The sequence below is a fragment of the Coregonus lavaretus genome, assembly GCF_964263955.1.
Source record: "Coregonus lavaretus genome assembly, chromosome: 11".
In the NCBI taxonomy this organism is placed as follows: Eukaryota; Metazoa; Chordata; class Actinopteri; order Salmoniformes; family Salmonidae; genus Coregonus; species Coregonus lavaretus.
Genome location: NC_139998.1, coordinates 15,664,107 through 15,690,084, shown reverse-complemented (window position 1 = coordinate 15,690,084; position 25,978 = coordinate 15,664,107). Strand labels below are relative to the sequence as shown.

Genomic DNA, 25,978 nt, shown 5'->3' with positions numbered 1-25,978 from the left:
TGAATGCAATTGTCTCGTGGTCGAGGAACAACAAATGCGCGCCTTGAGTGACGGGGCGGGGCTAGGTACAGTGCATTCGGAAAGTATTCAGACCCCTTGACTTTTCCCACATTTTGTTACGTTATAGCCTTATTCTAAAATTGATTAAATTGTTTATTTCCCCTCATCAAGCTACACACAATACCCCATAATGACAAAGCATAAACAGGTTTTTAGAAATGTTTGCACATAAAATCAAAAACGAAATACTTTACATAATTATTCAGACCCTTTACTCAGTACTTTGTTGAAGCACCTTTGGCAGCGATTACAGCCTCGAGTCTTCTTGGGTATGACGCTACACGCTTGGTACACCTGTATTTGGGGAGTTTCTCCCATTCTTCTCTGCAGATCCTCTCAAGCTCTGTCAGGTTGGATGGGGAGCGTTGCTGCACAGCTATTTTCAGGTCTCTCCAGAGATGTTAGATCGGGTTCAAGGACATTCAGAGACTTGTCCCGAAGCCACTCCTGCGTTGTATTGGCTGTGTGCTTAGGGTCATTGTCCTGTTGGAAGGTGAACCTTCGCCCCAGTCTGAGGTTCTGAGCACTCTGGAGCAGGTTTTCATCAAGGATCTCTCTGTACTTTGCTCCGTTCATCTTTCCCTCGATCCTGACTAGTCTCCCAGTCCCTGCCGCTGAAAAACATCCCCACAGCATGATGCTGCCACCACCATGCTTCACCGTAGGGATGGTGCCAGGTTTCTTCCAGACGTGACGCTTGGCATTCAGGCCAAAGAGTTCAATCTTGGTTTCATCAGACCAGAGAATCTTGTTTCTCATGGTCTGAGAGTCCTTTAGGTGCCTTTTGGCAAACTCCAAGCGGGCTGTCATGTGCCTTTTACTGAGGAGTGGCATCCGTCTGGCCACTCTACCATAAAGGCCTGATTGGTGGAGTACTGCAGAGATGGTTGTCCTTCTGGAAGGTTCTCCCATTTCCACAGAGGAACTCTGGAGCTCTGTCAGAGTGACCATCGGGTTCTTGGTCACCTCCCTGACCAAGGACCTTCTCCCCCGATTGCTCAGTTTGGCCGGGCGGCCAGCTCTAGGAAGAGTCTTGGTGGTTCCAAACTTCTTCCATTTAAGAATGATGGAGGCCACTGTGTTCTTGGGGACCTTCAAGGATGAATGTTTTGGTACTCTTCCCCAGATCTGTGCCTCGACACAATCCTGTCTCGGACCTCTACGGACAATTCCTTCGACCTCATGGCTTGGTTTTTGCTCTGACATGCACTGTCAACTGTGGGACCTTATATAGACAGGTGTGTGCCTTTCCAAATCATGTCCAATCAATTGAATTTACCACAGGTGGACTCCAATCAAGTTGTAGAAACATCTCAAGATGATCAATGGAAACAGGATGCACCTGACCTCAATTTCGAGTCTCATAGCAAAGGGTCTGAATACTTATGTAAATAAGGTATTTCAGTTTTTTATTTTCTTATACATTTGGAAAAAATATATAAAAACCTGTTTTCGCTTTGTCATTATGGGGTATTGTGTCTAGATTGATGAGGGAAAAAATAATTTATCAATTTTAGAATAAGGCTGTAATGTAACAAAATGTGGAAAAAAGGGAAGGGATCTGAATACCTTACGAATGCACTGTATGTGTAGAAAGTGGCATGGAGAGAGATGACTCAAGTAGCGAAGTAAACTGTAAAAATGGATGTTACATACGGCGTATCACATTTAACAAACCAAACATTCAAATACCGTTATAGATGGTAAAGTAAAAACCCAAAACGGTAATGTAACACACAGTATACTGACCAACTATACATTTAAATATTTGTGGCTACTTTTTAAGTAAATACCTGCAGTCAATTTTGTGCAATACGTTTGGAGAATAAGCAGATCGCGTTCTTCATTTCACCTGTCACATTATTTTACATTGTGTTTGTTTATAAATAGCACAATGAGAGAAAGTAGCCACAAGTTGTATTGAAAGGGGTTGCATCTTATATTGAAAGTAAACAGTGTTTTTTGGCTTCAATAGAGTGATCAGGGACGTGCAACTAAAGTTTTCCTTCACAGACAATACATTAGTGCAACACATTCGGCAGAAAATAGCGTCATTTTCATCAGATGACAACAGAAGTGCAATGCTAATTGGCTGGCAGCCACACAAGTAAATGAGCTTACAATGAAAAAGCATGAGCTTTTTTACAAAAACGATGCATGGCCATCATATTTCTAATGTTTGTTATAGAAAGAATGTAGCCAATTACATTTCCTAATGTTTTGCTTAAAGGTAATCTTACATTTTACCAGAGAAAAGTAGGCTGGCTACACCAAGAAAAGTTCTGGAGAAAAGTAGCTACACATCAGTCAGAGCGCAACTGAAGCATGAAATTAGTCTGATGCTGAGCAGAAATTACAATAACTAGCATTTTACATCTGCGTTTACAAAACCCAGCAAGATAATTCTTATGCGTTGTATCTTTTTTTCCTGCTTGAAAAACGCAGAATTCTGCATGAACGCGACCACTAAATTTAACTTGCTAATTAATCTAAGTAAGTGGCTGAATTAACAAGGTGACAGGGCATCATATTGTGTTAGCTTTCTGGATGAGTTATTTGTACAGTTCTTGAGTTCCTTGCGTTTTTTCTCCTCTCAGCCTGTCTGTTCCTCCCCCATCGTCTCAGAGTCTAGAGTCCCACTGTCTCCGTTGCGACTCCAGACAGACACAACTTGTAGCCTACACATTTAGCTCCAGAGCCAGTACTGTTCTTCCTTCAGACAAGCATGTGTCAAAACTTTGTTCATTTGCACAATGTCTCTCGTTCACATTCACATGTAAATGTCCAAACTCACCAAAAATGACATTCGGTAGCTCCTACCTATATACAGTATGTATAACTTTATGAACTAGATTGCCTGTCTTTGCAATTAGTTTATTTTTGTTTGCGCTCGTTAGCATATTTAGCTAGCAGCCTCCATTGAAATGTGCTATTACTTGTGCAGATTTTGTTAGCATTCAGTTAATAGACGCCCAATTGGGTTTTTTTCTCGTTTTTTGGGCGCCCTCTTGTCTACTAATCCGGTAATACCGTATATACATGTATGAGAGAAGGACAATATGACGATAAGAAAATCGGGATACCGCCCAACCCTAGTTAGAGAGCACATTATGTTTGTAATGGGAATATTTAAAATGAATAAAGTGTATATTCAGTTAAGAGTGGTCGATACAATGTTCTGTTTGTGCAAGGTTGTTGGTTCGCCAGACTTGAATGTTGTGGATTTTTCTCATATCAGTTGATAGTGTTTGATGCCAGACTGGGCCGAGGACACACTGATCATTTGTATTGGTGGCATTCTATGAACACTGTGTGATTCTGTAGCAGCTGACAAAGTCACTGCCTGGTATTGTATGTGGTGTGTGGTGAGGTAAGGAGAGCTTATATTAAGCGGTGTAGGGTTGTGTGTGAGAGTGAGAGTTCAAGCTGTACCATCAGGCTGTACACACTGGATTGTTATGATGGGCCTCCACAGCTGCTGTGGCAGCCAGGCAAATATGTGACTGAGGGTTTGACTGTAGTGATTCACTCTGTCTGTCCGTCCGTCTGACGCACACAGTGTGCCCCTTCCTCTCTAGTCTACACAACGGTGTCTTTTTTACCTCAAGAAATCGAATAAATGTTTTCCTGAGAACGACTGAATCCCAATAAAATAGTATATGGTTTCTTTCATTTAATTGTGTAACAGTTTCAACAGCATGTTGTCAGATATCCATCCAGGTCGATTAATCCCATACTTATACCATGGCATTGTTGAATACTCGTTTCTGATTGGCATTCTAGAGAGTGCATTATTTAAGTGATAATGCCAGAGAAGCCGGTGTTTGGAGGATATATTGGCACGGATGTTGTTAGCAAACCATGCCAATATATCCTCCAAACACCGGCTTCAAGGGGCATTATCACTTTTATACAAGGGGTTACCAACATATTCAAATAATGATTTACATATTTTCATTAAAAACATTATTTTGATAAATGTATTCATACTATTTCATCCTTCCACAAGATATAGTCCCGACACAAATCTAGGGTTGCTACCCAAGCCGGCTGGTCATTCGTTCTATCGGTTAGGTTGCCAGAGACGCGACCCAGTCATTAAGTCTTTTTGTTCTGCATCTATGGACGCAACCCAGTCGTTCGTTCTAAATGTTCTATTGCCATACTGGCTGGCAACGTTCTTATCCCTTACTTGCTAGCTAGCCAACTACGGCTAACTTACAGTCACGTCAGAATAACAACAAAGTAGCTGTATTTGCATTTGTTTAAGCTGTTTTATTTGTTATTTTTATTTGGTACATCAATAACAATGAGCGATTTCACCTGGCATAGAAAATGTGCTCTCTCGTCAGGACATTGTTGTTCAAAGGAGCTAGCCAACAACACAGCTAACAATCACTTCAAACTGAAGCTGAAAAGACTGCAAACTAGCTGCACTTCGTTTCTTTTGACCAGTTTTCTATTGATTTTTCTTTGTATATCCATACAAATAATGCTAATTCATGATTTCAACTGGTTGAGAAAAGCTGCCTCGTTGTCTGTCTCATCCCGACTCCCGACACGTTAATTTCTATGCAACAGCTGGAGATAGAATTTGAATATTGAAACAATGTTGCAAATGTTGGAGAGACAGACAGCAAGGTTTATACAAATCTCCCCTGTTGAAGACTAAATGTTAGTCTAAAAGAAATGTGAGATAATGTCTAGATGCTTTTTAAAGTGGAGATCAAGTTTATAAATTGCCTGGCTGGGCTGATGAGACAGTGGATTGTGCAGTCAGATGGAACAGAGTAAATAGGCATTTTAACGTCATAGATTTAGCCGGTGGTAACTTGTGGAATAGACACCGGCTTGAATGCGGTTTTAACCAATCAGCATTCAGGATTAGACCCACCCGTTGTATAATTCCCTATAACGCACGGTATATCAGCATGGTAGAATTCAATGGCTACAGTATAGTTCAATCTTTCATGTTCGAGCTGCTTTTGAAAGCATTATTGGCATTGTTGAATTCGATTTTCACAATAGCAAGCTAGGACTGATGGTTTGGTAAGCTAAACAAGCAAGTCTGTTAGTTTGGTTACCAAGGCAACTACTGTAGCTATCTAGTAAACTTGCTAGCTACTTCAATGGATGTTTAACACATTCCTTCCTTCAAATGAACACATTTCTAGCGGCAAATGTGTTAAATAATAGCAATGGTATAAAAGGAATAATCCAACTCCGTGGAAGGTTAGTTCCACTTGGCTAGCACATCGTGGAACACACCTTCCACGTCGTTCATTATTTTCCATAGATCGTTGATTATCCCTTACATAAAAGGTCATTGTCTGGGAATGGAAAAATGGAATGTACCTATTCATACAGTACTCCAGTCTACACACATATTTCATCAGAATGACACTCGTGGCATCCCTCATGTGGATCCAGTTAATGTTATATTTCTCTTCTCTATGGAATTTTTAATCATGTTTTCAAAACAAGCATTCCATGCGTGCTCCCATTGTGAAACCAGAGGCATACATCTGGCCATTGTGGGGAATGTAAGTTGAATGTGAGTTGTGTTGCTCCACAAGCATCCTTTGTCATGGGGTGTTTTAATTAGCCCAAGCCAGCAGTGGGGAGGAGAGGGAGGCTGATGGTGGGTTAGCTTGGGGCACAGAACCATCTGTAGGCAGCCTTCACTAGCACTCAGAGAGATGGATAGAGCAGTGATGGGGCCAGTGGGCCACATACCCCCGGAGATCCTGCCTCCAAGCCCTATCAGATGCAGCCAGGACATTTTTTGGATTGCAGATTTCCCAGTTCACAGGGAAATATTGTGGAAGAACTCATGTTGGCTTGTAACTCACTCAATTGTTCTTGAAGGCAATTTCAATCATAACAGCTTTACCTACTTGACTCTTTTATGTATTTATGACAATTGCTTTGATACTGATAACTAAACTAACTGGTTTTACGCACCAACCTATAATAATAATAATATGCCATTTAGCAGACGCTTTTATCCAAAGCGACTTACAGTCATGCGTGCATACATTTTTGTGTATAGGTGGTCCCGGGGATCGAACCCACTACCTTGGCGTTACAAGCGCCGTGCTCTACCAGTTGAGCTACAGAGGACCACAAAAACCCTTTGACTTTGTTACTGACAACCAATGAATCAACATCACTGATGCCCTCCTATCTCTTCTCTCTCTCTCTCTCTCTCTCTCTCTCTCTCTCTCTCTCTCTCTCTCTCTCTCTCTCTCTCTCTCTCTCTCTCTCTCTCTCTCTCTCTCTCTCTCTCTCTCTCTCTCTCTCTCTCTCTCTCTCTCTCTCCCCCCCCCCAGGTATTGGCCCAGTGTTAGGTCTCATCTTCATCCCTGTGATTGGCTCAGCCAGTGACCACTGCAACAGCAGCTATGGCCGCCGCCGGCCCTTTATCTGGCTGCTGTCCCTGGGTGTCCTCCTAGCCCTCCTCATCATCCCCCACGCCGACCTGCTGGCTGCCTACTTCACCTGGGGCGGACGCACCCTGGAGGTGGCCTTCCTCATCCTCGGGGTGGGCCTGCTCGACTTCTGTGGCCAGGTGTGCTTCACGCCGCTAGAGGCGCTCCTCTCGGACCTGTACCACGACGAGGAGGACTGCAACCAGGCCTTCGCCATGTTCTCCTTTATGGTCAGCCTCGGAGGCTGCGTGGGCTACCTGCTGCCTGCACTGGACTGGAGCCGGGGCCTGCTGTCCGTCTACCTGGGCGGCCAGGCAGAGTGCCTCTTCTTCATGCTCATCCTCATTTTCGTGACCAGCGTGCTTATCACCATGAAGGTGTCGGAGGAGCCGTCGTGTGCTGGCGTGGCGGCCCTGGAGCCAGGTCCTCTCCTGGAGGCGGGCCGCTGCGGCGTGCCGCGCTCCTGCTGCTACCTGCTCAAGTGCAAGCTACGGCTTCTGAAGTCAGGCCCGCTGTTGTGCCTGCTGAGGACGTGCTGGTCCATGACGCCGGCCATCTACCGCAGCTACTGCCACGTGCCCCGGGTGATGAGGCAGCTGTGCGTGGCCCAGCTCTGCAGCTGGATGGCCGTCATGTCCTTTATGCTCTTCTACACAGACTTTGTGGGGGAGGGGCTGTACGAGGGCGTGCCCAGTGCCGCACCGGGGACCGCCTCCAGGCAGCGCTACGACGACGGTGAGTTGGCTTTCTTCTCTGTGGATATAATGTGTGATCTATCACTTACTTTGGCAGAGTGCCTCTTCATCTCTCATATAGACACTATTTGATATTATCATATACACGCTTTGGCTGGGCAAGCTCTGCTTCATTATATCCTTGATCTTTGATGTATTCACAATCAGAGAACCCAAAGTTCTCAAACGGCCACATCCAATAGAGTGATTTTGTATAGAGAAAGATAGAATCCTCCCCCACCCTACTAGTGAGGCCTCAGAGTGCAGACAGTCCCAGTCCAGTTCACCCTGCCTGTCCTGTCCCCAGTCCAGTTCACCCTGCCTGTCCTGTCCTCAGTCCTCCCCACGTCTGCATCTTCACCAACACCACCTGGCCACTCAGCTGCTTTGGCGGCCCAGACGGCTCCCTCCGCCATAGCTGGGCCAGATGCGTGCACATTCCAATGGCACAGGTGGGAGGTAGTCAGGCAGAGGAGCAAGCTTCGGTGTTGCCATAATATTACCTAGAATTTACAGTCACTGTACCTTTCTACCTGGTAATAAAGTGTGCAGTTCACTCTGTCCTAGCTCTAAATACGCAAGTCATTAAGAGTCTGGTTCCTAATCCCCTAGAATATTGCATAGCTTTATTGGATGAGAAGGAGAAGATCAGTGTAAAAGGAGAAGAACACCGTCAGTGTCTTTGACCTTCAAACTGCATTGAATCTGACTAACATAATATCCCAGACTCGCAGCAGAAAAACAGAGGTGAGAGAGACAGACCAAGAGCTAAAGAGACAGAGAGAGAAAAACAGTGGTGAGAGAGACAGACCAAGAGCTAAAGAGACAAAGAGAGAGAGAAACAGTGGTGAGAGAGACAGACCAAGAGCTAAAGAGACAAAGAGAGAGAAACAGAGGTGAGAGAGACAGACCAAGAGCTAAAGAGACAGAGAGAGAGAAACAGTGGTGAGAGAGACAGACCAAGAGCTAAAGAGACAGAGAGAGAAAAACAGAGGTGAGAGAGACAGACCAAGAGCTAAAGACAAAGAGAGAGAAACAGAGGTGAGAGAGACAGACCAAGAGCTAAAGAGACAAAGAGAGAGAAAAACAGAGATGAGAGAGACAGACCAAGAGCTAAAGAGACAGAGAGAGAAAAACAGAGATGAGAGAGACAGACCAAGAGCTAAAGAGACAAAGAGAGAGAAACAGAGATGAGAGAGACAAAAAGAAAGGCACCTTCTTCTCCCACACTGAGAAGTTTCCCATGTCAACCCTCCAGGTCTGTTCTCTGTGTGTAGTGGAGCTCTGCAAGGCTTCCTGCTTCTCCCTCCCTCGCTCCCTCCCCACCTTACTCCTGCCCCCCCCCATGCCTGCAGGACCAGGAGGAATGTCACACTCACAGTGCATTAATGTCAAACAATCAGTGCACAAAGAGCATGTTCATTAAGGTACAGGGCAGAGGCCAAGCACAAAAGTCTGAAGCCTGTCATATTTATTTAAGTTGTAACACAGTATTTATTACAACACCCCATAATTGTGATTACCCTTTTTACTGCAATGTGGCTTTTCCTCAGTGCAGATTTGATTGTATACCCTGAACTTCCAATGCTGGTTAAAGCTAATCCACTATCTCATGCAGTGTTTGTAATGTGGGCTTAGTCAATCCACATCCTTTTCCCATGTAATATTAGTGGCCATGTTGCTGAACTTGTGTCATATGCACTTAGGGGGGAATTCAAACCTGAGTAATGAGCGCATAAATTAAACTTAATTCCCATTTTATGCACTTTTCTCTCTACGCAATTTAAGCATGGGGCAAACGCCAGTGTCAGACAGTGGCGGTCAGTGCCGTTTATGATGAGGGAGGACATTATTTTTATTTTTATGAGCATGGCCTTATTTATATTACAGCATATTGGATGACTGTCATTCATATTCCATTCGCCCAGTTCAATGTAACATCGATAGGTTTAGGCTACTACATGATACTCCATCTTTCCCTATACCCATCATGAGGTTGCTATAACCTAGCCTATGAATGAAAGTTTACAACGTAGGTGCACACAGGTCGCAAGAAAAGGTGACAGACAGTGACACATGGACAAACAGTGACACATTCAATACCGCCTTGCACACGCTTGCCTGCATCTAGCTTATTTAGGCTGTAATCATTAGTCCAAATGTTGCAAACGATAGTTTCTATTGGACAAATTCAGGTATTTTTATCCCCATTTCATTTGCTTCCGTTTAAGATAAGTTTTTCAACAGAATCGGCGGAATGAATACAACCCTGATCACGCATAAACACAGTTCCCTTTCATAGCAGCCACATTGTATTCCTTCTCGCATCTATGCACTCTCCTCCTCTCACCTTTTCCCTTCGTTTGTGGACTTCAATGCACAACACATCAGCTGTAAGTGACCAGGCAAAAAAACGCTGCACACAGCCTACATCGTTGTCCACATATTAGCTAAAGTAACGTCCTAGTCAACATACAGTGAGGGAAAAAAGTATTTGGATCCCCTGCTGATTTTGTATGTTTGCCCACTGACAAAGAAATGATCAGTCTATAATTTTAATGGTAGGTTTATTTGAACAGTGAGAGACAGAATAACAACAAAAAAATCCAGAAAAACGCATGTCAAAAATGTTATAAATTGATTTGCATTTTAATGAGGGAAATAAGTATTTGACCCCTCTGCAAAACATGTCTTAGTACTTGATGGCAAAACCCTTGTTGGCAATCACAGAGGTCAGATGTTTCTTGTAGTTGGCCACCAGGTTTGCACACATCTCAGGAGGGATTTTGTCCCACTCCTCTTTGCAGATCTTCTCCAAGTCATTAAGGTTTTGAGGCTGAAGTTTGGCAACTCGAACCATCAGCTCCCTCCACAGCTTTTCTATGGGATTAAGGTCTGGAGACTGGCTAGGCCACTCCAGGACCTTAATGTGCTTCTTCTTGAGCCACTCCTTTGTTGCCTTGGCCGTGTGTTTTGGGTCATTGTCATGCTTCTTCTTCCTCCAAACACGGCGAGTGGAGTTTAGACCAAAAAGCTCTATTTCTTTCTCATCAGACCACATGACCTTCTCCCATTCCTCCTCTGGATCATCCAGATGGTCATTGGCAAACTTCAGACGGGCATGGACATGCGCTGGCTTGAGCAGGGGGACCTTGCGTGCGCTGCAGGATTTTAATCCATGATGGCGTAGTGTGTTACTAATGGTTTTCTTTGAGACTGTGGTCCCAGCTCTCTTCAGGTCATTGACCAGGTCCTGCCGTGTAGTTCTGGGCTGATCCCTCACCTTCCTCATGATCATTGATGCCCCACGAGGTGAGATCTTGCATGGAGCCCCAGACCGAGGGTGATTGACCGTCATCTTGAACTTCTTCCATTTTCTAATAATTGCACCAACAGTTGTTGCCTTCACACCAAGCTGCTTGGCTATTGTCCTGTAGCCCATCCCAGCCTTGTGCAGGTCTACAATTTTATCCCTGATGTCCTTACACAGCTCTCTGGTCTTGGCCATTGTGGAGAGGTTGGAGTCTGTTTGATTGAGTGTGTGGACAGGTGTCTTTTATACAGGTAACGAGTTCAAACAGATGCAGTTAATACAGGTAATGAGTGGAGAACAGGAGGGCTTCTTAAAGAAAAACTAACAGGTCTGTGAGAGCCGGAATTCTTACTGGTTGGTAGGTGATCAAATACTTATGTCATGCAATAAAATGCAAATTAATTACTTAAAAATCATACAATGTGATTTTCTGGATTTTTGTTTTAGATTCCGTCTCTCACAGTTGAAGTGTACCTATGATAAAAATTACAGACCTCTACATGCTTTGTAAGTAGGAAAACCTGCAAAATCGGCAGTGTATCAAATACTTGTTCTCCCCACTGTATGTTAGGGACATAAGTGGTATTACATAATGTTGTATCTTAATTTGTTACCACAACTTCAACCCTGTCTTGCAGGCATCCGTATGGGCAGCCTGGGCCTGTTCCTGCAGTGTGCTACCTCTACCGTCTTCTCCCTGCTCATGAGCCGACTGGTCCGCCATTTTGGCTCGCGCCGGGTCTACATGAGCAGCATGGTGAGCTTCACCATCTCTGCCCTTGTCATCTGTATGTCCAAGAGTGTGGTCCTGGTCACTGTGATGTCGGCGCTGACCGGCTTTGCCTACGCCACGCTGCAGACGCTGCCGTACACCCTCACCTGCCACTACCACAAGGAAATGGAGGTAAAGACAGAAAGGCACACATACATATAGTGCTCCCTGCACTTACTGAGCATAGTGTACATATGAGATCATATTTGAACCGTGATACAATTCTGTTGACTCCTTTAGACACCATAGGAGTCAACAGCCATGTATCAGGGCTGAGTAAACAGCCATGTACAGTTGAAGTTGGAAGTTTACATACACCTTAGCCAAATACATTTAAACTCAGTTTTTCACAATTCCTGACATTTAATCCTAGTAAAACTTCCCTGTCTTAGGTCAGTTAGGATCACCACTTTATTTTAAGAATGTGAAATGTCAGAATAATAGTAGAGAGAATGATTTATTTCAGATGTTATTTCTTTCATCACATTCCCAGTGGGTCAGAAGTTTACATACTCTCAATTAGTATTTGGCATTGCCTTTAAATTGTTTAACTTTGGTCAAACGTTTCGGGTAGCCTTCCACAAGCTTCCCACAATAAGTTGGGTGAATTTTGGCCCATTCATCCTGACAGAGCTGGTGTAACTGAGTCAGGTTTGTAGGCCTCCTTGCTCGCACAAGCTTTTTCAGTTCTGCCCACACATTTTCTATAGGATTGAGGTCAGGGCTTTGTGATGGCCTCTCCAATACCTTGACTTTGTTGTCCTTAAGCCATTTTGCCACAACTTTGGATGTATGTTTGGGGTCATTGTCCATTTGGAAGACCCATTTGCAACCAAGCTTTAACTTCCTGACTGATGTCTTGAGATGTTGCTTCAATATATCCACATAATTTTCCTTCCTCATGATGCCATCTATTGTGTGAAGTGCAGCAATCCCTCCTGCAGCAAAGCACCCCCACAGCATGATGCTGCCACCCCCGTGCTTCACGGTTGGGATGGTGTTCTTCGGCTTGCAAGCGTTCCCCTTTTTCCTCCAAACATAACGATGATCATAATGGCCAAACAGTTCTATTTTTGTTTCATCTGACCAGAGGACATTACTCCAAAAAGTATGATCCTGTGCAGTTGCAAACCATAGTCTGGCTTTTTTATGGCAGTTTTGGAGCAGTGGCTTCTTCCTTGCTGAGCGGCCTTTCAGGTTATGTCGATATTGGACTCGTTTTACTGTGGATATAAATACTTTTGTACCTGTTTCCTCCAGCATCTTCACAAGGTCCTTTGCTGTTGTTCTGGGATTGATTTGCAGTTTTTGCACCAAAGTACGTTCGTCTCTAGGAGACAGAACGCGTATCCTTCCTGAGCGGTATGGCGGCTGCGTGGTCCCATGGTGTTTATACTTGCATACTGTTGTTTGTACAGATGAACGTGGTACCTTCAGGCATTTGGAAATTGCTCCCAAGGATGAACCAGACTTGTGGAGGTCTACAATTTTATTTCTGAGGTCTTGGCTAATTTCTTTTGATTTTCCCATGATGTCAAGCAAAGAGGCACTGAGTTTGAAGGTAGGCCTTGAAATACATCCACAGGTACACCTCCAATTAACTCAAATGATGTCAATCAGCCTATCAGAAGCTTCTAAAGCCATGACATCATTTTCTGGAATTTTCCAAGCTGTTTAAAGGCACAGTCAACTTAGTGTATGTAAACTTCTGACCCACTGGAATTGTGATACAGTGAATTATAAGTGAAATAATCTGTCTGTAAACAATTGTAAACAATTGTTGGAAAAATTACTTGTGTCATGCACAATGTAGAACCGACAAGCAAGTAACCGACTTGCCAAAACTATAGTTTGTTAACAAGAAATTTGTGGAGTGGTTGAAAAACAAGTTTTAATGACTCCAACCTAAGTGTATGTAAACTTCCGACTTCAACTGTATATTACTTATATTCCAATACAAACAAACGCTCACATCGTGCTCATAGTCATATCATTTTTCTCGCTCTCTCCTTACACACACCCAGTCCAGCCCTACACAAACAAACTCCCTTGCACACACTGCCTAGCCCTCGACTGTATAATGAATTTACTTATCTCTCATTGCATTTCAGGTTTACATGCCAAAAAATAAAATAAAAAACTTGCTTAAGAACGGGATTGTGATCAAGCAGGACTCGATCACGCATTTGACAGCCGTGGACGAGGAGGGGGGGCTGGCCCACAAACTGGGGGGCACAAACGGGCATGCTTTCTTCAGCCAAGACGGCTCAGACTACTACCCCCCTCCCCACGGACAGAATGGATCGTCCCACAGTGCCACGGGCCCCGAGCAGGATGAGCCAGAGGGCTACGAGAAGCGTGGTGTAGGGTTGGACTTTGCCATCCTGGATAGCACCTTCCTCCTCTCTCAGGTCTTTCCTACTCTCTTCATGGGCATGATCGTTCAGTTCACAAAGTCCGTCACTGCCTATATGGCCTCCTCCGCCATCTTTGGCATCATCGCCATCTATCTGGCCAACCACATCATCTTTGACCAAAAGGACCTCAAGAGCTGAAAGAACCAGTAACCAGGAGTGAAGGAATGCACTACCGCTCCCAGCTTGCAACACTCCAGTGTCGTTACTGACCGTTGCCATGGCATTACCAATGCATTGCAATGAGGCAGCCCGTCTATACGTTTGTGTGTATGTGTGCGGCAGAATTAAAGACAAATGTATACCCATGACAATTGTTCCCTCCAGAGTTTACTGCAGCCAGTTACTGTGTCTACAAGAGAGAGACTGTCTGTGTATTTTGAGTGTCTCTCACCTTGTTTCTCTCAGCCACATAGATGGCCTCTCAGATAAGTCCTTTCTCCTTCTCCTCAGGTACAACTAGCTTCACAGCATGATCAGACTCCATCAGCCCTTAGACAACTGGAATACAGATGTATTACCATTTTACTCTCATCTATGTGTGAAGTGGAGCTTGTCAATGCTATATCTTTAAAACAATCTGCTGTTAGGGCTGGATTCAATCCGTATTGCGGAGGATCTGCGTTAAAATGTAAAGGTAATTTCCGATTAAGCCGACATATGCAGCTTTTACCGTGAATGCAGTCCGCGGGAACATTGCCTTTAAAATTAAATAGAGCTATAACGTGGATATTCAGCGATACTTCTGCGATACGGATCGAATCCAGCCCTTAGTCAAAGTCAACAGGAGATTATTGCCCACTTCTCATGCAGACTGGCCAAGAGATATAAATAGCCAATCTGGAGAGCCCATCACCTGCTTTGGAAAGGATCTGGGCTCACATAGCTCCATGCTGCTACTCTAGGGGCATTTCTGTCTGTTTGTTATTCTCAGCCAGGTTGTGCTTGCAGTCACAATGATTATGCATTGCTTACCGAAACATACATGTTATCACACACGTGATAAGTCAAATGGGACCATTGGACTTGTTCGTCAAGAAACTGCGAATAGAAAAATTGGGAATGTTAAGGGTAACTGGCCCCGAGTGTTGGATGGTTTTTGGTAATTAACAGGTTTACTGTATATATTTTGTATATGAATACATATATTTATATTCTTATGGGAATTTCTTATGCAACCTGTTTGGGTGAGGTCATCTGTGTAACTGTGGTTGTGTTAGAATGAAGTGGCTCAATGGCATCATTGCATTTTTGTTTGAAGTCTGTCATCTCAGGATATCTCACCTCTTTTCTAGAAATGTCAGACAGTGCCATATTGTGCTATTTATTACATAATTTCTACTGGCATTATCATCACGTTCAACCTGAAATGACACTCTAGGAAAGTAAATAAGGTCAATTAATCAATGCTGTAAAAAATCCAGGTACATTTATTTTTGGAAACTCCATTAATATTCCCATGAGCAAAAGACCAAAATGTCATACTAGCAACACTGCAGCAATACAGTGAACTGGGTTACTGAAAATAGTTTCGGTATGCAAGATGACAGTTTTCTATGTTCTGTCAAATTGTTTATACTTTGCTCTGTGTATTGTACATCTCTTTTGGAGGTCAACATGGGTCTGTGAAAAGGTGTGTGTGTGTTTTTTTGGTTTTACTATCCTTGTGGGGACCAGATGTCCTCACAAGGATAGTAAAACAAGGAAAATTCAGACAAGTGGGGACATTTCACCGGTCTCCACAAGGAAAAAGGCTATTGTATACTTAGGGGTTAAGGTTAGGAGTAAGGGTTAGGTTTAGGGTTAAGGTTAGGGTTAGGTTTAGGGATTCAATTGTTTGGTCCCCACAAGGATAGTAAATCAAACGTGTGTGAATTTCATAGTGCAGTAGAGAGAGCAGGGCAACATGGCTACAGACTTTGTATCTCATCTGCTGCTGTACACTGTGGCCAGTTTATTAGGTACAACCATTTAGTACCAGGTCGGACCCCCCTTTGCCTCCAGAACAGCCTGAATTCTTCGGGGCATGGAAACTTTGCTCAATTGGTATCAAGGGACCTAATGTGTGCCAGGAAAACATTCCCCACACCATTACACCACGGCCACCAGCTTGTACCGTTGACACCAGGCAGGATTGGTCCATGGTGTTTACGCCAAATCCTGACTCTGCCATCAGCATGACGCAACAGGAACTGGGATTCGTCAGACCAGGCTATGTTTTTCCACTCCTCAATTGTCCAGTGTTGGTGGTCGCATGCCCACTGGAGACGCTTCTTCTTGTTTTTTAGCTGATAGGAGTGGAACCCGGTGTGGTCGTCTGCTGCAATAGCCCATCCGTGACAAGGACTGACAAGTTGTACTGTGCCGTTATTTGCCTGTTTGTGGCCTGCCTTCGACCTCTCATCAACAAGCTATTTTCGCACATATGACTGCCGCTGGATGTTTTTTGTTTGTCGCACCATTCTCGGTAAACTCGGCCGTTTCTGAGATACTGGAACCGGTGCGCCTGGCACCAACGATCATACCACGCTCAAAGTCGCTTAGGTCACTCGTTTTGCCAATTCTAAAGTTCAATCGAACAGTAACTGAATGCCTCGATGCCTGTCTGCCTGCTTTATATAGCAAGCCACGGCCACGTGACTCACTGTCTGTAGGAGTGAACCATTTCCGTGAACGGGTGGTGTACCTAATACACTGGCCACTTAGTGTATTTTTAAATAGTAATCAAAATATATTGTGGCCTTCAGTTATTCTTCAAAATTGGGGTTTTGTTAGTAAAACGCTTGTGTTACATTCAATATGTTTATATTGTATCCATTCTGTGTATGATTTGCCTACTCTTTGTGACTTTCAATTAGAAATGTGGATGGCTGTATAATAACCAAACATAATGTAATAGCCAATTTATGCAATGATGAGATTGGCTAGTTGGCCCTATTGAATATATACTCTCATTTTGAGAATGGGATCAAAATGAACTTGTTTTTTGTAATATTTCATTGGCAATTAGTGAAAGATAATACCATGACACTCATCAATGAAAACCAATTACTAAACAGACAGGTTCACGTTTAGAAAATAACAGATGACTTTGAGAAAATTCCCCCTGCACACAGACAAGTAAATACTTATCTGACCTACTGTAGAGCCTATGGACATACTGCCAGCAACTTAGGAATATAGCTACATTTTGCAAGTGCCTCTACAAAATTTAGAATTTTTTGGACATAACTATTTATTTATTGTTCTTTTAAAAATCATAAGCATTAAAGTATTTATTCTTTTTGTTGCATCTGTCAAAGGTGTAAAGGGCAAAATATATTTCTGTGAAAAAATTATAAATTATTATTTTGTATAGATGTGGTATAAAGACATCTTGACTTCAGCGATATAATTTATTTGAATATTCTTCCATCCCACTCGTTCATCATAGGTTGCGTGTCAGAAATCCAACTCAACTCACAAAGTTGATGATTTCCTGGTTTACCATGCATAATAGTACATTAATAATATTTAAACACATGGTTTTGCTTTAAATATTTCATCCTGACCATTTCCTGTATGAGTTCTGGTTTTAAAGGAGCAACTTTGCTGGATGTCCTGATGATGACTAATACCTTTGCAGGGTATGGTAAACAACCTCCTGTATCATTATTCATTAGTAAACAGGAAGTAGTTCATACTGTTGCATCAGGATCATTTATAACCACTGTATTGTTTCTCTGTTTTGAGTTTCCCCTATATTTAGTTTTGTTGATATTTGTTAGACATACACTATATATACAAAAGTATTTGGACACCCTTTCAAATTAGTGGATTTGGCTATTTCAGCCACACCCGTTGCTGACAGGTGAATAAAATCAAGCACACAGCCATGCAATCTCCATAGACAAACATTGGCAGTAGAATGGCCTTACTGAAGAGCTCAGTGACTTTCAACGTGGCACCGTCATAGGATGCCACCTTTCCAACAAGTCAATTTTAATATGTCTGCCCTGCTAGAGGTGCCCCGGTCAACTATAAGTGCTGTTATTGTGAAGTGGAAACGTCTAGGAGCAACAAAGGCTCAGCTGCGAAGTGGTAGGCCACACAAGCTCACAGAAAGTTGCTGCCTAGTGCTGAAACACGTAGCGCGTAAAAATCGTCTGTCCTCGGTTGCAACACTCACTACCGAGTTCCAAACTGCCTCTGGAAGCAACGTCAGCACAAGAACTGTTCGTCGGGAGCTTCATGAAATGGGTTTCCATGGCCGAGCAGTCGCACACAAGCCTAAGATCACCATGCTCCAGTCTCTGGAGATGAATCACGCTTCACCATCTGGCAGTCCAACAGACTAATCTGGGTTTGGCGGATGCCAGGAGAACACTACCTGCCCAAATGCATAGTGCCAACTGTAATGTTTGGTGGTGGAGGAATAATGGTCTGGGGCTGTTTTTCATGGTTTGGGCTAGGCCTCTTAGTTCTAGTTAAGGGAAATCTTAACGCTACAGCATACAATGACATTCTAGACAATTCTGTGCTTACAACTTTGTGGCAACAGTTTGGGGAAGGCCATTTCCTGTTTCAGCATGACAATGCCCCCGTACACAAAGCAAGGTCCATACAGAAATGGTTTGTTGAGATCGGTGTGGAAGAACTTGAGTAGCCTGCACAGAGCCCTGACCTCAACCCCATCGAACACCTTTGGGATGAATTGGAATGTCGACTGCGAGCCAGGCCTAATCACCCAACATCAGTTCCCGAGCTCACTAATGCTGTTGTGGCTGAATGGAAGCGTCCCCACCGCAACGTTCCAACATCTAGTGGAAAGCCTTCCCAGAAGAGTGGAGGCTGTTATAGCACCAAGGGGGGACCATCTCCATATTAATGCCAATGATTTTGGAATGAGATGTTCGACAAGCAGGTATCCACATACTTTTGGTCATGTAGTGTATGTAACCAATGAATTTCATAACTTAGCAACAGTGTTGTGGTCCTTTTAATTATGTTTCCAAATGCCCAGTGTTTAGGTTAGTTGGGTCTCATGATAGCAAGTACCGAGGGTCACATTTCAGAAGATGGCTTTGGTTGATTGACAAAGCTGTTTTGTAAATGTGCTGGGGTGGATAAGACTTAATCAGAGATCTATTCACATTGGTCCTATTTGCCAAGGACTGTATGATTATGAATGTGCTATTATGTCCTCAGTTTTCTCTGATGCTCCAAATGTGTTCTTTGTGTTTTCAGCCTTCATAAAAATCATATAATTTTATTTTGATTATAGATCCCTCAGATTGGGTATTGTGCAGTCACCAAATAGATTTTTTTATACAAAATAAATGTACTGCATTGTAAAATGCTTGTCTGAGATGTTGTATGTCACTGGGAACAACTTTGTAGTCTGTCAAAATTATTTGAACTATGGTCAATGATGGTTGCGCATGAAGCACAGTTAAAACCTTGGAAATAGCGCCATCCATCGGAATTCCCAACCAAATGGATGACATTCAGGGGACCGGTGGAAGCGCGCCACAGACGAATAGGCATATGCTCCATGGTGTCATCATTACAAAGAAAATATGATATGCACTTATGTTTCAGGGGAAGGAATAGTCTATTCGAGACGTTTCGGGGTAACCAAATTACGCACCACAGTGCTCATTAATGCATCCTACTTTAATTGTAAGCCTATTCAAGTGTTTTAAAATAAGAATTGTTTGGGAAAGTTCTTGAACCAGCAGCATAGGAAGTGGCCCCCAAGGGTGCCATTGCTCTCCGGTGACAAGTGGACTGTTTTTACACCTTCCTTCTAAATAAGGAAGCAGCCTGTCAGACATATGACCACCGACCCAATTTGGGAGCTGCCAAAGTGTCCATCATGTCCCGCAGTTGCTTAACGCCACCCAATGAGATCTCTCCCTTCCTCGGTTTCACGGGCGCTGTGACAGTGTTCGGGTGAACTCTCCACAGACTTGGCACTGCAGTTCAGCGCCTCTTTTCTTGCTTGCTTGCAACTTCACTCTCCCCATCCTCCGCCCTTGTATTATTCGAAGGGGCAGCAGTGAAGTCAGCATGATGTCATCTAGAGATGCGATAGCCTGGCAAGGTGAAACAGGGTTTTGGTGAGTGGTGTTCTCCACGGCCTGCGTTGCCCACAGAGAGAGAAAGGCGCGGAGCTACAAAACATGGTAATCATCACCGCCACAATCTCAAGCTCTGCCACGCGCACTCCCATTTCTACTCCTCTGCACTGGGGCTGTCGTCTCATGCCCAGACCCCTGATCCGCGTTCCAAAAATAATCCTCTGCCAGCATGCCGAAGGAAGAAAAACAAGAAGAGTGGTATTTTTAGGGCCATTCATTTTGACCACGTGCCCCGAAGGTAAACCGGATGGCCATTGCGCAAAGGTTCCTCATCAGTATGTCCTACGAGGCCAGCACGCACTGGACGTTGACTGCGATTGTTCTCTTGGGGTTCATAGTGGGGATTGTGTCATCATATCCTATTCCAAGCAGGACAAATGCAACTTTATTGGAGAAAAGATGGGAGACCCTCTTCTCCCGCTCCATTCTGGGCATCTCGGGGGAGAAATCGGACCTGAACTGGGAGAGTGACTATTTGCTAGGTATCAAAAGAGTCCGGAGGCTCTACTGCAACGTGGGCATCGGGTTTCACCTTCAGGTCCTCCCAGACGGCAGGATAAATGGTGTACATAATGAAAACCAGTACAGTGAGTTGCTTCCACAGATGTAACGCAATAGACATCACATAAAGGGGTCGTCATCAATAATTATGGATCTAACAGCGTCTGTAGCCCATTTTGCATGATGTGTCATCAGTCGCGAAGGGATCATTGAATGTCTTCTAGAGCAAAGACAAATCTATTAAAAACAGTATCCATCAGTGCTAACTATCTCCTTAATCTCAAACATGACATGAATGTATGGACGTATTTAGACAACAACCTATTTTTACACTGGCTCCTACTGTGGCCCAGAAACTAACAGTCACCATGCACGTCCAAAAGGGCAATTATTAAGCATACATGATAGCCTAAGCCTATACATTGCTGAGCATACATCGAAAATTGAACGTGGGAATTGATATAGAACAAAGACTCAGCATCCTGCGTAGCAATCTGCAAGGTTACACCCACAGACGCAGAGCATATGCTATAACCATTATGAACTATATTTTGTACCGATCTGATCGGATGTATTTTTTCAATATCTAATATCTGGTATTTTGTTCAATTAGGTCTAATAGAGATCTCAACGGTAGAGCGAGGAGTGGTTAGCTTGTATGGGGTAAGGAGTGAGCTGTTTGTCGCAATGAATAGCCGAGGAAGGTTATACGGAACGGTAGGTATGCACAGTTACATTTATTTTCCTGCAATATTTGTTAATGGCTCAGAGAATAGTGGCCTTTGCTATTACGCTATGACTGGTCGGGTTTTATTTGCATGTCATATAAACTATTGGGTGTGCCTATCTTAACGTGTGCTGTGAATTATGTGACAATAAATATGATAATGGAATGGTAGGCTATTTGGTACTGTTAATGATATGCTCCCCCTATCTTATTATGCATTATTTTGAAATTATAGGCAGTAAATGAGCTAAGGGCCTGTTCATGGTCGATTTGCCTTGGGCTATAATGATGAGGTTAACAGACGCATAATTGTGTCACGCGCTGTAATACGGCCCTGCGTTCGAGGGAAAGCCCCTGATACTCCAGAACCTGTCATCGGGACCCGGGACAGTATGAAATTAGTCCTTTAAAGATTAATATTAGGCCTATTTACATGTTAGGTTACACTTGTAGGCTATGGCTATCACTGATTGAAGTGCGTCCTCTGATTATGGACATTGAACCAAGAGTCAGGATTATGGACATTGAACCAAGAGTCAGGTTTGATGATTTCACAAGTGATTCCATTAGGGAATCTCTGACGGACGTCATCAGCTCAGTCTTGTTGGAACTCCCAGCACATCCTCTCTTTTCACAACGTATTATTGCAGAAAATGGTCAAAAATGTCTATCCAATAAATATTGTTAGAGAAATGTTTAAACAATAAACAAACACGATTAACAATTAACAAAGTGCAAGGTGCGCACAAGAAGGCCCACAGCTTTCCAATTGTGCATGAATGAACAGAGTCACCAAAAAAATACAGTTACAAAGTGTATGCAATTAAAAACATTTTGACATCAATAATTGCACCAATAAACAATTGGTTAAAATGCTAATTAATTACCCATATGGGTGAGAAATAAGTGGCACAGCAGTGCTACCTGTGCATAATACCCCAGTCATTGATGTTTTAACTTAATGGGTTGGTTCACATTTGCGTCATCTTATTAATACACATAAATAAGTCTTATTAATACACATAAGTCTATAGACCCAGGGAGTAAGCAAACCAACATTTGTTTTTGTTAATTAAGCTGCAGTTTAGCATTGTCTTTATCAAGCACAGAGTATGGGAGTGGTAGGGCCTCTGTTAGCATGCTCCCAATAGCATGCATAAATTACTCCAAAACAGCAACATTCACATTGTAAGTTCCTTTGAAATTGAATGAATATGATATTTCAGGATTATCTCAGTTGATTTAAAGTTTTGAGTTCTAGTTTTCAAAAATATGTGGAAAATGTACTTTTCGTTAGATATCCCCTCAAGGACATACGTTTACGGTCTCATAAACAATTTTGTTTCTTATTAATTTTGGATTGAGCAAGAGATGTGCTAGTCTTCCGAGACAAAAGTTTGCAGGTTCATGGCCTTCTCTCAACCCCAAATTTGCTACAATATATTAGTGCATGGCTCCCCTACTTTACATGTGAACCAACTCCGGATGAGGATGAAATGATTGCATGGCAAGTATTTTTCTGTGCATCCTGTACAACCATATCAAACTGCTAACTGTGAAACTAGACTTGGCCACATGTTTTCTTAGACCTTTTCTCCTTTGCTATTTTCAGACAGTCTTCCATGATGAGTGCAAGTTCAGAGAGAGCATGCTGCCAAACAACTACAATGCCTATGAGTCTTCCATTTACAGAGGCTCCTACATTGCTCTCAGCAAGCATGGCCGTCTGAAGAGAGGCAAAAAAGCCACCACTGCCATGACTGTCACACACTTCCTCCCCCGAATATGAGCAAAACTGGCAAAAACTCACTTATTTGCACATGTGGATTGTTTTCCAGGTAACATTATTCTGTATACATGCATATACCAATACAAATGGACTGCAAAAGAAATTAATACCACTATATATGATAGTATTTATTCAGTCTTTTTTATGTACATTTCGGTAGCTTACTTTGTATTAGAACTTATGGATATGCCATTATTTGCTGCTTATTATTTTAATTAGTATTATATAAGGGGTGGAGAAGCTTAATCTGTCCCCTTCACTTTATATGGGTGCTTGCCATAACTGGTGGAGACCTTGCCTTGTCAGTGGATGACAGCTCAGCCTCTAGAAATGGATACTTTTTATTACCTCAAAGCGCCACGTCCCGAATGAAAAAATGTGTGCATGAAATTTCTACTGAGAAGAATGCCTGTTTACTTTGAACTTTTGTCGTTATCAATCAAGTACTAGACATTTTCCGTCCTCTGTGTCAACATTATACCATTGTATAGTAAGGGTAACTAGAGCACTTGCCAAATGTTTGTTTCCTTGCTTTGTGATGAGGTGGTGGCTGCCTTTGATTCCTACTTGCGGCCCCTTCCCTTGCATGCGAGAAATGCGCCCCTCAGTCAGAAATAGGGATGACATGCATGTCATCACTAACCTCATACAGTCCAGGGGGCTTTAGCCCAATTCCTAGAGGCCCACAAGTATCTTCAGTTTATTTTCTTTCCAGAATAACATCAATTAAGTAATTGAGACTCTAATTGAGACTCTGTGTCCGAGCTCACAGCCATTGGTGTGGGAAGCTAGAACTGGAGACCCACCATCCTAGGGGGCTTGACAATCCTGGCTTTTATGAGGCTAGATGGTTTAATGAGGCTAAGTGTGTGATGGCTAGATGGTCAGACCAGATTGAAATGTGTGTGTGTGCCTGGTCTTGGACTAAAGGGAGCCTGCTGTAGCGATCAGTTTGATTCATTTTGGTTAGTTAACTTGTGCGCTGGATAGATTTTTTTTTAGCACTTACAGTATCTCCATTTCTGCAGTAAATATTGAGCTGCATAAATAGTGCTTGTTTTCACATTTACTCTGGAAATGAGGGTCTGCTACATTCATTTGAAGTAATGTCAATATTTCTGTGAAATTTTTTGAGAAGCTTTGCTTATTTCATGCAACTGAGATTTGCTAACAATATTTCAGGTAGCTAGTGCAATCTGTCTTTTACATCTAATATCTGATATTTAGATAATAAGGATTGTACTCATAGGTACCTGTTTCTTTCTTTCATTCTTTAAACCAGTTATTAAGTTATAAGGTCTTGTGTGAAAGAAAAACAGAAGCAATGTCTCAAAGCATTTCACCAAAAGCTTACTGTAGTGATGTTTGGACTTTGTGCATTATGCAGCATATTTGAAGTCAATGCTTGCTTGCTCTCCTCCTCAAATACTGTACATTTCCATAGTGGAGGGAAAAATATATACAGTGCTGGACTGACATGCAGAAGAGGACTTATATGGGACCGTGCATGTGGTACCCATTGTTTGTTTAACCTGCTAAGTATGCGGATCATGTTGGACAAGCTACTCCCCAAATACCTGAGCAGACCCCCCTTGGCCAGTTGACACTGTAAAACCCTTTGTTCAACAATGGCCATGAGATTCCAGAAGTATCCTTCCTCTCCCATCCGGAGCCATTTTAGTCCAAGGTCAGAGTCATAGACTTCTTTCACTGTGTCTAGGCACGTGATGTTCAGGTTGACCCGGATCACTTTGCCCCTTTGATCTACGTTCACTCTGTTATTCCTTTATTTATTAATGGATGATATGTAGCTCGAAGAAAACCTTGCATGAATGACATACAATGATTTTTAGGTGTAAGTGGTTTGATGATTCTGGACCTCTCTTTGACTGGTGGGCAATGAGCATGGACTTATTGCGAATGGAGTGGCATAATCTGATTTAAAGACGTTTATCTTTGGTTATTACAGTCCTATAGGTATGTTTGGTGCGTCAGAGTAGAATCCATAAGAAATGTTGTAATCTTTTACCTCTTTTACATTTACACCTGTTAAATTCTTATTCCAAAACAGCATTCATTGGTAGCCGACTGTAAAATGGATGTGAGCTGGTACTTACCCTCACCCAAGTACTTGTAGTAGGAAGAGACAGGTTGCAGGCTTGATGCAGTGTCTAGTTGAGATGGAACACAGAAAGCATCCGTGTGTACAGCCATCATACTCTGTATCTGCCACAGCCAAAGAGAAAGCAGAGGTGCTATCAGATCAATTTACCTTGTGTCAGGAATAAGATGGAATTGTCTTGCTGTGCAGTGCTAGCAAAGCACTACTTCCAAGGAAGATGGTATACAAGGGAGATGGCAGACAAAGAGGATGGCAGACAATGAAAATATGTAACACAAATGCTGTTTTGAATGTGGGCCGTTATGAGACAAAACATGATTTTATATGGATAACAAGTAGTGCAGGTGCTTGAACCATGGTGCTTAAGGGTTCTATGGCTTGAAAACAATTGGTGCTCCCTGGAGATATACTGTAATAGTTTTAGAAAACAAGTTAAAAGTGTTGCTCAGTCTTCCAAGTAGAGTTATCTCTACAGATAGCACCAGATCAAGCCTACCTATATTGTCACAATGGAACTGAAAAAGGTCTTGATCATGACCTATTCAGGATGATGATCAGTGATTGAGGAATGAAAACGAGCTTTTCCACTGTTCTTGCATGTGTCTTTCTGGGATGACGTAGCAGGATTCATGGTTTATTTCATCTGGGTGGTGCAACATCCTATTTTCTATCCCTTCTTCTCCCCAAAATGTCATCATAATAAGACATGCAATGTGAATGTTCATGAAGGTGTTTAATATTTGTTTTGATAACAACATCCTATTGTATTGATCATTCATAATTTTTTTGCCGGTCCATATGGACAACATGACACTATCTGGACAACTTTGAGATTTTGTATGAAAAGAGCTATATAAAATACATTTATTATTATTATTATTAACAAGCAAATACATGAACTGAAATAAGAGATATTTGGAAGTGTGAGAATTGTGCCTCAGTCAAAATGGCTTCTTATGTCATAAGGGGCACCTAGTTCAGTGTACATCTGTT

General features: G+C 42.8%; 2 protein-coding genes across 2 annotated transcripts in view; both read left to right on the top strand.

The window, feature by feature from the left end:
- LOC311136923 (solute carrier family 45 member 3-like) overlaps positions 1-14,034 on the top strand; it is a 53,332-nt gene extending 39,298 nt beyond the window's left edge. The window contains exons 3-5 of the mRNA XM_084171239.1: positions 6,393-7,226; positions 11,177-11,442; positions 13,422-14,034. Coding sequence (XP_084027365.1) covers positions 6,393-7,226; positions 11,177-11,442; positions 13,422-13,865 — 1,544 coding nt within the window. The 3' untranslated portion in view covers positions 13,866-14,034. The remainder of the gene's footprint in view (positions 1-6,392; positions 7,227-11,176; positions 11,443-13,421) is intronic.
- Positions 14,035-20,093: 6,059 nt separating this feature from the next.
- Positions 20,094-22,863, top strand: LOC311136811 (fibroblast growth factor 6-like; the record flags this gene model as incomplete). Its single annotated transcript, XM_084171093.1, has 3 exons — positions 20,094-20,433; positions 20,961-21,064; positions 22,687-22,863. 3 exons carry the CDS (start codon positions 20,094-20,096, stop codon positions 22,861-22,863), a joined length of 621 nt encoding a protein of 206 aa, XP_084027219.1.
- Between the last annotated feature and the right edge of the window lie 3,115 nt (positions 22,864-25,978).